At 38.0% G+C, this 16,334-nt stretch overlaps 1 protein-coding gene across 1 annotated transcript in view; it reads left to right on the top strand.

Annotated features, from left to right (window-relative positions):
• The first annotated feature begins 75 nt into the window (after positions 1 to 75).
• The window catches only part of AIDA (axin interactor, dorsalization associated), a 47,763-nt gene continuing 31,504 nt past the window's right edge, over positions 76 to 16,334 (top strand). The window contains exons 1-2 of the mRNA XM_019976071.2: positions 76 to 337; positions 8,216 to 8,285. Of these exons, the coding sequence (XP_019831630.1) occupies positions 228 to 337; positions 8,216 to 8,285 (180 nt within the window). The 5' untranslated portion in view covers positions 76 to 227. The remainder of the gene's footprint in view (positions 338 to 8,215; positions 8,286 to 16,334) is intronic.

Here is a 16,334-nt window from a genome sequence, read left to right as displayed (position 1 = left end):
CGGGGCGGGGCCTCGGGGGCGGAGCTTCGGCGGGGCGGCCGCTTCAGAGCCGCAAAGTTTGGCTGTGGCGGCAAATGGGCTTGGGCGGCTCCTTGGCGGGTGGCGGCGGTGGCCGTAGCGGTTCCTCCTGGCCCTGTTAATGTCGGGGCCAGGCCCGGGGAGGATGGCGCCCTAGAGCCCAGCCTTTCCTGGGGGTAGGGGCGGGAGGGGACGGGTGGGGACCGGCCATGTCGGAGGTGACCCGAAGTCTGCTGCAGCGCTGGGGCGCCAGTTTTAGGAGAGGCGCCGACTTCGACTCTTGGGGCCAGCTGGTGGAGGCGATAGACGAGTATCAGATGTGAGTGACTAACTGCGGGAGCGGGCCAGACGGGTTCCAGTCGGCCGCCTCCCCCCTTCTTTCTGTCGGTGTCTCTCATCACTGTATCTGTAGCCAAGGCTTCTCAGGGTGGGGCCCCGCAGGCACTGGGGCTGAGACCTCACTGGCCCCGGAGACAACGGTCCGCTCCCTGGGGTTTTTCGCCCTCCGCCAGGCCAGTTCAGTGCAACAGGTAGCCCTTCTTTCCCGGGGCGCCAGCCCATTCAGGCTACTACTGAGTTCCTTGCCACCGTCTCCCGGGTCCCCCGCTCCGCAGTTTCCTTTTCCCCTCTCCTCCGCCTCTCTCACGTTGCCGCCCCTCAGTTTCTCTTTTAGAATCTCTTAGGAATACTTCTGTGTTCTCCGCCCACGTTCCAGGGATGAGTGGCCTTGCTCTGTGTACAGTGCCTTCCTCCTCCCCTGTGTAGGACAGGAGGGAACGGGTGGCGATTGAGGGGAGGGGGTGCCCCCGGCAAGCATCGAGACCGGAGGTCTCATCAGACGAAAGAAAGGTCCCCTCTCGCGCCCCTTCTCCACCCCTCTTTCTGAGTAGCCTTGTTTTCCCAATTCACCTCGAATCCGTTTCGGTTTCTAGGACTGTTATTTGCTAGGCTGGGTGAGTCCCACCCGCCCCTCGCTCGGTTGCTCTGGGTGGAGTCCGCGCAGGATGTGAACAGAAGAGAGCAAAATGTGAATTAATAGACCACGCACAGGAGCCACCACTCCCTCTTCGGGTCCCTCCTCCTTTTCCTGTGTATAATGTATAGCTGCCGGGTACAAGTGAGCACCAGGTTCTTTGATCTCCCCAAGTCCAGTTTTCTTTCCTTTTCTGGTTTCCTCCCAAAACTTCAGGGATGTTTTTAAAATTATAAGGCTAGGTTTGCGTATATATAAAACCTTGCTTGGTTTCTTGCACATTTTACTGAACTGCCTGCTAAAATGCTATTGTTTGCAAACTGTTGACATTAATTACTTCTTGGTTTAAAGTAAGTTATTGTTTGAAACCATGTGTTAGTAAAACATTTTTTTTTTCCTTCTCAAACGTCTTTTGCAAAGAATACAGGATTGGTCCTTGAAAGATCTAAATCCTGTATTTTTCTACAGTGGTTACTTGTTTTTTTCTGACCATTAAGGTAATTTAAATGCGTAGATGTTTTTAAAGGTTTTTTTCTTAATGGGAACCGTTATTTGTTAAAATATTGCTTTTGTTTTGGTTTCTTGGCTGCCAGGCATGTTGTGGGGGGGGGGGTGTCCAGCTCCCCAATCAGGGATTGAACCCTCACCACCTGTATTGGAAGGCAGAAGTTTTAGCCACTGGACCGCCATAGAAATCCTGCATAGATGTTTTCTATTTCACCTTACTGACTTTGAATTGCCTGCCATTTTTCAAAAGCCCTGAAAACCGCCATGCTTTGGGCCATTTTGCCATGTATGATAACTTCTGGCTTTTGTTTCACACTTTCACTTGATTTCACTTAGTCTTGCAACTGCTCAGTAAGAATATTATTATTCTCATTTTACAAGTGGGGAAACTGAAGCTCAGTTTAATGGGATTACCTGGAGTCACTGATGTCTGGGATTTTTTTTTTTTTTTTTTTTTAATTTCAAATCCTGTCTGCTCTGTTTAAGACATTTTGTTAAACACAAATGTTTTGATACATTGTATAAGTGAATTGGACACAGTAGAAGACTTCCTTTTTTACCAGAGAATGTATCCTTCCATTCTGTAGCCAGTTAGTGAGCACTGGGCATCCTCATTCTATGTTAACTGAACTTGCAGGGCCTGAAATCTAAAGCTGCCTTTTACTTGTGATGGTGGGACCTCACAGCTGTTGGCACTCAGCAGTAGACCTTACAATGGAAAGTGAAGAATACCATGTCCAATTGAAGTTACAAAGGAAAATTGAATATGCAAGCTGTTTAGCTGGAATTTCTAAAAACATCTCAGTAAGGGAGTAATAGGCACAGACGAATCTATTGTTGAACCTCAGTTACTAACCTTGAACGTCATGATTCAGAGTAATTCTCAAATTATTATAAAAACCACCAGTGTCAAATTTGAATAGAAATATGTCATGATTGGCTTAAACTTTGTAAACATATAGGCTACATATACAATGAAATTGAATTTAAAATTAATATACTCACAAATTTGAAGGCCAAATGTCTTTTTCATTTGAATTATCTGTGAGAAAAGCTGCTGAAAAAGAGAAGATTTGAGAGCCACTAAATGATGTGAGAAAGAATGGACAGGATTTAGCCACTAACTAGATACTGAGAGGAGAAGGAGGCATCTGGGAGAACTGGCCCGTCTGATGGGGAAACCAGCAGTGTTTTTACAACCCTACAACATACAGGAGTGTGTTCATGGGATGTTGATGTTGAGGGAAGGAATAAGCATGTTTGTACTTATTGTAAGGTAAGAATATCATAGCTTGAACAGTTCCATCACTCAGCAAGTGAGAGCTAAGCATATAGACATGAATAACATTTGATCTCCACCCTCATAGTACTGAGTCTAATGGAGGATTTTAAAACAAAGTTCTGCCACTCTCCTTGTTGTTTCCTGAAGCCTGCTTCTGCCTTAGTCCATTTGTCCTTTTCCTGGAACACTCCCTGTTGTCTATTTGGGTTGTTGGATCACCTCCTTCAGGTCTTTAAGTCCGAATGTTGACTTCCCTGTGAGACCCTCTCTGGCCACCCTATTTAAAACTGCCGGGTTAAAAGGAGAGTGGGTGGACTGAATTGGGAGACAGATTGACATGTATAAACTGTTAATACTGTGTATAAAATAGACAACTAATGAGAACCTACTGTAGAGCACAGGGAATTCTACTCAATGCCCTGCAGTGACCTAAGTGGGAAGGAAATCCAAAAAAGAGAGGATATGTGTAAACATACAGCTGATTCGCTTTGCTGTATAGCGTAAACCAACTTAACATTGTAAAGCAAATATACTGCAATAGAAATTAATTAAGTAAAATTGCTCGGTTAAGTCTGCTATCCACTCCCACTTCCACTTACCTCACTTTTCCAAATCCAACCCCCTAATCTTGGTTTTTTCCTTAGTATTTACCGCCATTTAAAATACAATATACTTTTTGTATTCATTTGGTTTGTTGTCTCCCTCTCCACTTGGATGTAAGCTCTTTGAGGACAGAAAATAGGGGGAATTGTCTGTTTTGTTCTCTACTGTATGCTTAGTGTCCAGAGTAGTAGTAGGCTGCTGCGTGTGTGCGTGTGTGTGTGTGTGTGTGTGTGTGGCTCAGTTGTGACCAACTCTTCGAGATCCCATGGACTGTACTCCACCAGGCTCCTCTGTGCATGGAATTCTGCAGGCAAGAATACTGGAGTGGGTTGCCATTTCCTTCTCTTATCTAGATGTTATGTAATTATTGTATTCTAGTGAATGGTTTGATTCAGGAGTAGGCTGTGGAAGCTTTAAGGAGTTGATGCCACGATACTGTTGGAAAATCTAAACAAATTATGTCAAAACTAAAATTGCTCCCCCAAATATGCATGGTCAATTAAAAACAACTCTTATCTATCAGGTTACCTCTTTTAGCAACCTGGGGGTGGGTACCTGCCCCCTAACTTAAGGTAGAGTGGCATGGACTCTCTTTTCCCTATTTCATAGAATCAGTCTTAAGGTATTGATCCAGCACATGGATGCTCAGTAAATATTTGTTAAATGAATGGGTGAGTTTGAAGATTGGATAATACTTATTAATCATCTTTACTGTGTCTGATATCAGCACCTCTCAAGGTGTGGTCCCAGATCTTTGCTGGTCTGCAAACTGTTATTGGTATGCAGTGAGATAAGTAAAGAAATAGGGATTTAAGATTTAGGAACTTTATTGAAGTTTGACATCTTTGTGATAGTTTTTATTTTATTTTATAAAAGTATTAGACTAGAACAGAGTGTGTGGGGGGGGAGCTCGTCCTTCAGTCTAGATAGTTTGAGAAGAACTGTCATAGATTGCTGTGGGACTCTGTGGGTTACTTGTTTATGTTCGTTAAGTATATTTAAAAATTCCCCTTGAGAATAGTCCTGTATTAACTGTAGGCACCCTTGTATGAGGTTATTCTCTAGAGAAGGACAGTTGGTAGGTTTCTTACCTTTACTAATAGAATGTCAACTCTTTTACCTGCTCTTTCATTCCTAGAGCATGTGGGTTTTTCCTCAGTGGACAGATTTATGTCTCATTTTGTCTTAAAATGGTGCAGTCGTTTATGGGTTTGGCTTTCTTGCCTAGGTTTTTAAAAAAGTTAAAAAAAGATAACTTTATTGAGGTTTAATTTATCTACAGTGAAATTCACCATTTTACAATTCAATGAATTTTTAGTAAATTTACCAAGTTGCACAACCATCAGTACAATCAAGTTTTACAGCATTTCCATCACCCCACAAAGATCTCTTGGCACATTTGCAGTCATTCCATATTCCCACTGTAGTCCCAGGCAACTGTTAATCTACATTCTGTCTCTAAAGATGAAATGATCTTTTCTGGACATTTTATGTAAATTGAATCATATGATCTGTATGTGGCTTCTTTCATTTAGCATCCTGTGTTTGAGTTTCATCTATGTTGTTGCATGTATCAGTCTTTTGTTCCTTGTTACTGATGAGTAACATTGCATTGTATGGAGATACCATATTTTGTGTATCCATTCACTAATTGATGGACATTTGAATTCTTTCTAGTTTTTTAATACTGCTGTGAACATTTACATACAAGTCTTTGTGTGCACATGTATTTTCATTCTTCTTAGGTAGATAGCCGCGGAGTGAAATTGCTGGCTCATATGGTAAATTTATGTCTGATTTTTAAAAGGCAGCTGCCAAATGGTTGATCAAACTGGGTGTACCATTTTACATTTCTACCACCAATATATGAGAGTTCCTGTTTGTCCACCTTGGCAGCATTTGTTATCATGTGTCTCTCTGATTATAGCCATTCTAGTGGGTATATAGTGTATTTCACTGGTTTTAATTTGCCTTTCTGTTACAACTAATGATCCTGAGCATCTTTTCTTTGATGCTTATTTTCCTTGTAAATCTTGTTTCTAAAATGGCTTCAAACTTTTTGCCTGTCTTTCAGTTGAGTTGTCTTTTCCCTATTGAGTTAGAAGGGTTTTTTGGTATATTCTGGATGTAAGTCCATCATCAGATAGGATATATGATTTGCAAATATTTCCTGTAGTCTTTCTTCTGACAGTGACCTGCTTAGGTTAACAGTCACTATTGGCGTATTGTGTGGGCGTGTGTGTGTGCTAAGTTGCTTCAGTTGTGTCCGATTCTGGGTGACCCTGTGGAGTGCAGCCCACCGGGCTCCTTTGTCCATGGGATTCTCCAAGCAAATGGAGCTAGTCAAATAAAGAAACTGCCACACTATAGCTTCCCTGAATTCAGGGATGTACAGTGACATTGTTAAGTGTAGACTGTGATTCCTAAAGAGAACTATACGTAGATGGTAGACTAGCAAGAATTAGAAAGTAAATGAAGTACTGTAAGGGACAGGTATGGCTTTGTCTATTTCTAATTATACTTACTCCTGCTTAAAATCTGCAAAGAGTGGGTCCAGGAATGACATTTTAGGAAAAATATTCTGGGATTTCCAGTTTGGGAGGAAAAGAAACAAATGGATGGAAACATTTTAAGTAACATATTAGAACTATCCTGGTAAATGTTATGATTTCATGTAGGAGTTTCTTAGGTTATGATTAGAAGAATGTGGACCTTTCATAGACTGAATAGAGGTCATCAAGTGAACTTGATGCCTGATCTTTAAAGATACAATTACATAGAATAGAACTTCCATCTAAGACTTTTTGGAAACATGGTGAATTTCTTTTGCTGTGGCTTGGTAGGAAATCCAGCACATGCACCTCTTGTGTCCCTGCCTCCGTTCCCCACTTGGGATAGTATAGTATGCTTGGGAATTGTAGTTTCACATTCTTTAGCCAGTTATAAAATGTTTCACCAAAAAAGTCCTTTTGGTTCTTTGGTTCCCCCACCCCCTGCTACCCCACAAATTTTAAAAATTAAAATAAATATCATATAACATGAGATTTATCACTGTGAGGTTGTACAGTTTGGTAGATTTTAGTCTATTCATAATGTTATGCCAGCATCACCACTATCTAATTCCAGAGCATCTCCATCACCCTCATAAAAAACCCTTTACCTGAAATGGGTCACTGCCAGTTCTCTCCTTTCCCAAGCCCCTGACAACCACTAAGCTGCTTTATATCTCTGTGGATTTACCCATTCTGGATATTTCATGCAAATGGAATCAGGTAATACATGATCATTTACATCTGACTTCTTTCATTTAGTTTAATGTTTTTAAGGTTCATCCATGTTGTAGCATGTATTAGTATTTTATTCTTTATGGTCAAATAATATTCCTTTGTGTGCACCACATTTTATTTACCTGGGGTATTTGCACTTTTTGGCTATCATGCAAAATGCTGCTGCTGTGAACATTTATGTACTGTGTGTGTGTGTGAACATGTTTTCTGTCCTCTTGGAAATATACATAGGATTTTGAAACTGGTGGGTTATATGGTAACTCTTTGTTTAACTTTTTGAGGAGCTGCCAAATTGTTTTCCACAATGACTGTACCATTTTACTTTCCTTACTTCAGTGTAAGGATTCTAGTTTCCACATCCTTGCCAACATGCATTTTAAGTTTTCTCCCCTCTTTTAAAAGTTATACCCATCCTGGTGGGTGTGTAGTGGTATCTCATTGTGGTTTTGATTTATATTTCTCTAATGACTAACGAGGAGAAGGCAATGGCAGCCCACTCCAGTACTCTTGCCTGGAAAATCCCGTGGACGGAGGAGCCTGGTGGGCTGCAGTCCATGGGGTCGCTAAGAGTCAGACATGACTGAGCGACTTCACTTTCACTTTTCACTTCCATGCATTGGAGAAGGCAATGGCAACCCACTCCAGTGTTCTTGCCTGGAGAATCCCAGGGACAGGGGAGCCTGGTGGGCTGCCGTCTGTGGGGTCGCACAGAGTCAGACACGACTGAAGCGACTTAGCAGCAGCAGCAGCAATGACTAATGATATTCATGTGCTTATTGGCCACTTTTATATCTTCTTTGGAGAAAATGTCTGTCAGTCAAATCCTTTACTCATTTTTAAATTTAGTTATTTGTCTTTTTATTGTTTAGCTGTAAGCATCACTCCTTTGGTTTTTGGTGTCTCAGAAACAGCTCTGGATCTTTATTGTTGAGCTTAGACTTGTAACACAGATCTGTCCTTGAAAGTTCATCCAAGACTAGCTGCTGTTTATAAGTATGATGATAACTGGGCAAATAATGATTTCCATGTCTGATCAGTAGGGAATTTTCTTTATTTGCCTTGAAAGATATGTTCAAAAGTATAGTTTGATAGAGTATCATCACTTTGTTACAGCTGTAATTTAAACTAGTCTTATCAGCAAATTAATGATAGACTGATAAAATATCTCCGGTCAGTACTATTATTGGTGTTCACTGGAAATGCTTAAGCTGAATCTGGACAACTGCTATTGGTTTATTGTAGAAGAAAATCATATGTACTGAAGAAAGTTGAATTAGATGTCATTTGAAATTCTTTCCAGCTCTATGATTCTGTTTTTATGGTTTCGAGCTGAAATTTATCCCAGTGAAATGGTTTGAAAAGTATTGTATCTTACTTTAATTGTTGCACAAAGTTAGATTCTAATGATAGTGTAGATTTATACTTTGAAAACAGAGGAAAAGTGTTATTGTACTTCACTGTTTTTTAAGATTTAAATTGTTTTACCTTGTACTTGAAATACTTTGCTGTCCTTCACTTCTAAAGAATGTTTGTTTCTTCTTACAGATTAGCAAGACACCTACAAAAAGAGGCCCAAGCTCAACACAATAATTCTGAATTCACAGAAGAACAAAAGGTACCATAAAATAATCTCTAGATACATCAGATTCCAAGTGAAAAAGGGTCTGTCTTTTGAGTCCATTAAGCAAAAACAAACAACGAAAGCCATTATACTTACGTACAAAGAATGATAGTGATCATGCTTTGCTGATCATTAAGTAATCAGAGATACCACATGATTTACCATGCAGTGAATTTCTCACTTAATGAATTTCTTTTCTCAGCCATTTAGACTTTAACTTTAGTGGAGACCATCCATTCTTTGGTTGGGAGGAGGGGGAACCAGAGACTGGAGTGAGATTGTGAGTAATTGCATCTCACCTCTTAACTCTGAACTCCCTTAACTCTTTTTCCACCTCCTCTCAAAACAGACAAAAATCAAACAAGCCACCACTGAAAAAAAATTAGTTTAAGTCAAAAATTTGGCATGAGCCCTTCAACAAAATAAATCCATAAAGTTTCAAAATGTTTCGAGTATCCTTTCTCCTTGAATTAAAATTTTAATGGGTCAAGGTGATTCCCTGTACCGCTAAAGACTATGAAAAATGGGATATTTTAAGAAGCTTTACTTTAACAGAATGAGAAGAAATGGGAGGAAACAATCCATATTTTCTCCTAGCTCAAGAGGTCCAATGTTAAGTCAGATTTTAATCTCATAGATAATGAAAACAATTAATGTCAGTTTTCCTCTTATTAAGAAAAGACATTGTGAAAACTATGGCAACTTAATTTGCTTTTATCTTTTTTTTGTACAAGGAGTGGGAATGACTCTTTCAACACTTCTTAGGCTTGTACTTATTTGATTCTTCTTTATAAGAGTTTGAAAAGGAAAAAATCCCAAAGATTAGGGTCAGTCATATTTCTTACACAGGTAGTATGTTTGCATTTAAAACTATTTAGAGTTTGTGTTATCTAATGTATGTTTATTTTGTATTTTAAAAAGAAATAGCACTTTTAAAATTTAAAAGTGTAGTTTTCTTTTTTCCTTAATAACTGCTAGTATTGCTGATAGATAGATGGCATTACCAACTCAATGGACATGAGTTTGAGTAGACTCCGGGAGTTGGTGATAGACAGGGAGGCCTGGTGTGCTGCAGTCCATGGGGTTGCAAAGAGTCGGACACGACTGAGCAACTGAACTGACTGATGATAGATTTAGGAAGTTTAGGATTTTAGCCCAGGAAAATAATTAGCTCAGAGGAAATATTTGGTTTGCAAAAGGAAAGGGAAAAGGACTATATGCTTTATCACATCCAAGATTTGTGATATTTGTCTAGGAATGACTAGGATGTGATCAGCTGACATCACAGAATTTAAGGGTTAAAACATCTACATTTTGAAACAATCTCAGCTATTTGAATATGTAACTTTAACAGCTAACGAAGCATGTTATGAATATGGAATCAAAATGAAAGCTTTGGAAATTAAAAAGTTTGACAGCCATGTTTTAATCACCTGTTTCCCTCAAGTTACTTATATGCCTCATCTCTAACATCTACTGCTTAGGTATAGGATCTAATATGAACTCAAATATAAAGTGATTTGACCTAAAACATACTCTTTTTTTAAAATGTTATCAAGAAATGAGCTTTGGCATATGATGATGATTAGTCTAATGAGACAAAATCAGGTTTTTCTTAATTTTCTTTAACTTCCTAAGGCTGAAGCTGGGTGTTTGATAATGCTGTTTGTTTAACTTATTGCTGTTTATAGTAGGTGCCCAGCTGCTCTCTTTTCAGCTTACACAGATCCATCCCTCCATAAGGCCCAGGAGGCAGCATGACCTAGAGGAATGAGCCTGAGATCTGAAGTGAGAATATTTGGTCTTGAACCCTGGCTCTGTCTCTGGGCCTTAAATTCCTTGTGTATGAAGTGAAGGATAAGATAACCCTAAATGATCTTGAAAACCATCTCTAAATCTTCACATGACCTCTGCCTTTGAGGTAGTCTGCTCCTCCTCCTTTCCTAGAGACCTGATTTCTGAGGTATTTAATATTTAAAAACCTGCCTAGGAGGCATATGTGGCTGCCATTTGTGTCTCCAGAGAGAGCTTGTGCCTGCCTGCCTATTCCTTGGGCTTGGGAGAAGGACCCACCCCCACCCCCCATTACTCTGTACTACATTATGAATATAAGGCAAGTCATTACATTTAAAATTTTAACTTTCCTTAAAAATACAGGTAAAACATTCACAGTAGGCAAAAAAAGTCACTTTGAAATAGAGCCTTTATTTAATGTCACTTAAGGAAAAAGTTCCACAGTTCGTTGTGACTGTGTGAATCACAACAAACTGTGGAACATTCTGAAAGAGATGGGAATACCAGAGCAGCTGACCTGCCTCCTGAGAAATCTGTATGCAGGTCAAGAAGCAACCATTAGAACTGTACATGGAACAACAGACTGGTTCCAAATTGGGAAAAGAGTACATCAAGGCTGTATATTGTCACTCTGCTTATTTAACTTATATGCAGAGTACATCATGCGAAATTCCAGACTAGATGAAGCACAAGCTAGAATCAAGATTGCCAGGAGAAATATCAATAACCTCAGATAAGCGGATGACACCAACCACCCTTATGACAGAAAGCAAAGAGGAACTGAAGAGCCTCTTGATGACAGTGAAAGAGGAGAGTGAAAAAGTTGGCTTAAAACTCAACATTCAGAAAACGAAGATCATGGCATCCTGTCCCATCACTTCATGGGAAATAGATGGGGAAACAATGGAAACAGTGACAGACTTTCTTTTCTTGGGCTCCCAAATCACTGCAAATGGTGACTACAGCCATGAAATGAAGACACTTGCTCCTTGGAAGAAAAGCTATGACCAACCTAGACAGCATATTAAAAAGCAGAGACATTACTTTGCCGACAAATGTCTGTTTGGTCAAAGGTGTGGTTTTTCCAGTAGTCATGTATTGATGTGAGAGTTGTACTATAAAGAAAGCTGAGTGCAGAAGAATTGATGCTTTAGAACTGTGGTGTTGGAGAAGACTGCTGAGAGTCCCTTGGACTGCTAGGAGATCCAACCAGTCTATCCTAAAGGAAATCAATCCTGAATATTTATTGGAAGGACTGATGCTGAAGCTTCCAATACTTTGGCCACCTGATGTGAAGAAATGACTCATTGAAATAGACCCTGATGCTGGGAAAGATTGAAGATTGAAGGAGAAGAGGACGACAGAGGATGAGATGGTTGGATGGCATCACCAACTTGATGGACTTCAGTTTGAGCAAGCTCCAGGAGTTGGTGATGAACAGGGAAGCCTGGCGTGCTGCAGTCCATAGGGTCTCAGAGTTGGACATGACTGAGCGACTGAACTAACTGAACTGAAGGAAAAAGTCAGAGACTCCAAGTTAATAAATGATTAGAAAACAAAGATTTTCCAGACATTATCTGGAGAACATTGACTCAGAACAATTAATACATGTTATATCAACAGAGTTTGTGACTTTTCAGGGCTCTTAACATGCTAATGTGTATGTTGGATTTTTAAAGAGTTTGGGTAATGGAGTATTTCTTAAATTTGTTTGCTTTTGAAAGCCTCCCTCCTCTTCTCTTTATAATATTTCATTGTGTCTAAAGAACATGTTATGGGAAATTTTGAAACCGACTGTTAGGTCTGCAAAATTACTTGAATGCCAGACCTGGCATGTAAGCCAAAGGAGAAGAAACTCAATTGTGTTTCCTTAAAAGAGAAAAACAGAGAATGTTCCTTACATTAGTCTATGCAAAACTATTCTATGTGTTTTCTATTTTGAATTATATTCTTTGTGCTTTTACTATTTTAAATATATTTGTAGCAGAGACAGGTTTTTAGAATTATGCCAACCATTCAACAATTTGTGGAACTTTAAAAGATTTTTTTAAAAACCACCATATTTCTAAAGTACTTTCGTTATGAAACTTTTTACTATTGCTCCCAATAAGATTTCAAAACTATTTGATGATTAAATGCTTTGTTAGATCTTAGATTATTGATATTTATTTGTATTATTAAGATGAGAGGAATCATTTTTTTAGAGAGTAACTTATATACTTCTCAGTATTTATTTTAAATGTGAAGATATCTAAAGCCACACTACTGATCTCTCTTAACTTTATTAGTTGGTGGTAGAAAATCTTCGTATGGATTTTCTATTCATAATCTCAAAGATTTCTGGTGGAAAATAAAGTTTATAATTCTTATTTGATCCTCCCTCATGATCAGTTGACTTAGCTTTCATTTCATTTCTTAATAGTTTTGTCATTATAACAACTGGGTTTAGTTGCCAAAAAATAGCTGCCAAAAGCTTTCATTCCATTAAATTCCCTACTTTGGTGTAGTAGATTTTCTCATGTAAGTTTCTGGACAGAATAGAACATCCTGTCTCATGATGCTTAGAAAGTTTTTCCCTGTTTTGAATCAGATGTAGTGGTGATGAGAATTCCAGCACTATATGCTTGTTTTATATTTTATAGATCTCCCTTTCCACTGCCTCCTCCCTCGCTTCCTTTCTTCTCTGCCTCCCCCCAGCTAGAGGATAGACGATGGGCTGTCTAAATCTAAAAAATTGTCTGGATTGAGACTGTACTTCTTAACTCTTTGTATTTTTGTAAACTATTTTTTCCCTTAATATGTTTTGGCAAAATTACTATAGTTCTTTAATTGTTAACTGCTTTTTTCCTTTAATAGCTCTTTTGGAGTTAACCATTCCCCTAGCTAATGACAAAGTAAGACAGCCAGTATTCTGAAAATGATAACATTTTCCACCTATATACCTTGTTAGACATATGCAATTAATTTGAATGAAATGCTAATTATTTAAATTTTTCTAAAATTAAGTTCACTTACCTTGAATGCTTAGTCTTAATGTGTATTAATCAGGATTTATATTTTGTGCTTCTTAATAATTTTTCTGAACCGTTTCTTTCTAAGAAAGGTGGAATACTGACAGTAGCAAGCACTTGATTTTGACATCAATAAATGCTACATTTTAAAAGTCATTGCTGTGGCTGAAAATGATAGTGTTTCACTCTTTTTTAGTACTGATGTTGGGTGTGGTCCTTTAAAATAGTTATGAATAATGCCTATTGGTATTTTGCCATAGTTTCAATAGACTGTAAAAAAACTGTTGCTTCTTCTTAACTTGAAGAAATGTTTACATTTAAAATAGGTTATTAGTGGACTTATAGTTGTTAAATTAGAATATGTTTTACCTGAAATGTTAAAAACATCAAATCAAATGGGTTGTATAGTAAAGAAGGACAAGGAGTTAACTAATGTTTTTAAAGATGTTTTAACTAATGTTTTTACTCATTGATACATGTCCCTTAATACAGACAGCCCTTTTTCAAAACCATTTTTTAAAAAGAACATAAGTGTGACCAAATGGTATTAAAATAAGTGTATTGCTTTGTTGTATATATTGCAACTGTATTGAAGACATTGATGTCCAAGACAAGTTGCTTAACCTCTCTTTGGTTTTCACATCTTATAGATGTGAAATGGTTGTATCTAGTGCATAGGGTTATAGTCAGGATTCAATGAATTAATGTGGGCAAATCACCTAGGAGAATCTGTCACTTAGCAAGTGCTCAATAGGTTTTAGCCTTTACTAACTATATTAAAGTAATTTACTAGTTTTGTCAGATTTGAGTGGTTTATATGAACACCACTGATTTAGGGATATTAGATTTTATATAGAAAAGATTGTTGCTGGCTCCCCTACAAAAGCTGTTTCAGAGGGTAAGTAAATCTGTATCTTGAATCCTTTTACAGCAATTATGTTAAATATAATATTTAAATATAAAATTTCAGACTAAAATTTGACATTCTCTAAACTCACATTAAGATTAAAGGAAATTTTAAAGATTGTGGAAATAGTTAAATGTTGTTACCAGTTCCTTGACTAAGAGTCATATCTTTTGCTCAGTAGTAGTTTATTTATTTTTGAAAAATTTTTATTGATGGATACTTGATTTACAGTGTTGTGTTAACTTCTGGTGCACAGCTAAGTGATTCAGTTATACATATATATACATATTCTTTTTCGTATTCGTTTCCATTATGGTTTATCGTATGATAGTGAATACAGTTCCTTGTGCTATACAGTAGGGCTTTGTTGTTTATCTGTGTTATATATAGTACTTTGTGTCTGCTAATCCACACTCCTAATTTATCCCTTCCCCTTTCCCCTTTGGTAACCATAAGTTTGTTTTCTTTGTCTGTGAGTCTGCTTCTGTTTTATAAATAAGTTCATTTCTGTCATATTTTAGATTCCAAATGCAAGTGAGATCATGTAGTATTCGCTTTTCTCTTCTGACTTACTTCACTTGGTATGATAATCTCTAGGTCTATCCATGTTGCTGCAAATGGCATTTCATTCTTTTTTATGGCTGAGCAGTATTCCTCTGTGTGTGTGTGTGTATTCTTTTTTATCCATTCATCTGTCAGTGGACATTTATTTACCTTACTTTATGCCTTGGCTATTATAAATAGTGCTGCTATGAACACTGAGGTGCATGTGTCTTTTCAAATTATAGTTTTCTCTAGATATGTGCTCAGGGGTGGGATTGCTGGATTGTTTTCTGTACTGTTTTCCACAGTGGCTGCACCAATTTACATTCCCACTTGCAGTGTAAGAGGGTTCCCTTTTCTCCGTACCCTTTCTAGCATTTGTTATTTGTAGAATTAGTGTTTTATTTTGTGAATTGCTATCCCAGCTATATAATGCCTGTATGATAATCACCTAGGACTCACTAGCCTGAGTGCCAGATACCAGGACAATACTTGTTACTCCTCTTTGCTCCTCATTTATCTCCTAAAGAAAATTGGCATAAGAGGAAACCATCAAATCTAATTGACTGAACTTTTGCAGGTCATCAGTATGTGTAGAAAAACATCACTTTTCCCCAGAATATTGTATTGTGAAGGCATTGCAAATATTGTACATATATACTTCACTTTTATGGTCAGGGTTTATTTCTAACAGAAAGTTAAGAAGTATGTTTTTTTGGAAAGATTTCAGTCTTTCTTGTCATAATTTAGCTGCCTGCTCTTGTGCGTATTTGTTTTTTGGGTCTCCTCCTTTTCAATTCAACCCTAGTCATCCATGTTCTTTTTCTGACTACTGATTACCTGGACAGTTGAAATAACCTGATCTAACCTTTAGTCTTTGCCCTTCTCTCCTTTACCCTAGGGACACTGTTATCACAACAGTTTTCTTAAAGGGCAAATCTGACAGTCATTCTTCTGTCCAAAAACTATCTGTGTAATTTATTGCTAAAGTAATAACAGATTCATTCCTCAGCTAGTCATAGAAGGTCCCCTTCATAATAACCCCTCCCCCTGCAATGCACACACATTTCACATTTCAAACCTATCTCCCTATTTTCAGTTTAGGACTTTAGACAACTGAACTATGACTTTTCCCCAAGTTCTTTAGTTTTAGAAATCCTCCCAGTCACTGGGGCTTGATTCCTAATTTTGATTCCTATCCTATTTCTTCAGGGCATATTAGCATTTACTTTGCTGACACCTGTAAACCAAGTTCCTCTGTTTTATGTTAACAGTGATTTTATATGTGTCTTACATGTTTAATAGAAACATGGGCTTATTAAAGGAAGGACTATGTCCTGTCATTTATATCTATTTGATAACTCAGATCTGACTATAAAGTTTGCCACCATTTATCACAAGTATTGATTTTACTTGGCATTGCTGATACATTTAACTGAACAAGTTAAGATTGGACTTGAGTCAAAATTAAATTATACCACTGTGCTAACTTTCAGATATTTTTGATTTTAAGTCTTTTAGTGAATATCAGACCTTATGGAGAAGAAGAGAAGGCAAAGCTTGGAGAGAAGATGTTTGAAGTCCTTTTCATTGCCCTTTAACTCATATAGAAGGCTATCATCAAAGCAAATGATTTAAAATTGGTTGTGGCACATTAGACCAGGAGTGAATATATGCTCATCTTCTCTGCATGGTCCCAGCCTTTTGCCTCCTATTTCTCATCTCCAGTGTCTCCAAGATGCTAAAAAGAAATAAAATTTAACCTTTTAAAATCATAGATCACTTATC

The sequence above is a fragment of the Bos indicus genome, chromosome 16 (assembly GCF_029378745.1).
Source record: "Bos indicus isolate NIAB-ARS_2022 breed Sahiwal x Tharparkar chromosome 16, NIAB-ARS_B.indTharparkar_mat_pri_1.0, whole genome shotgun sequence".
Lineage (NCBI taxonomy): Eukaryota > Metazoa > Chordata > Mammalia > Artiodactyla > Bovidae > Bos > Bos indicus.
Note: the sequence above shows the minus strand (reverse complement) of the source record. Positions and strands in the feature narration are given on the sequence as shown.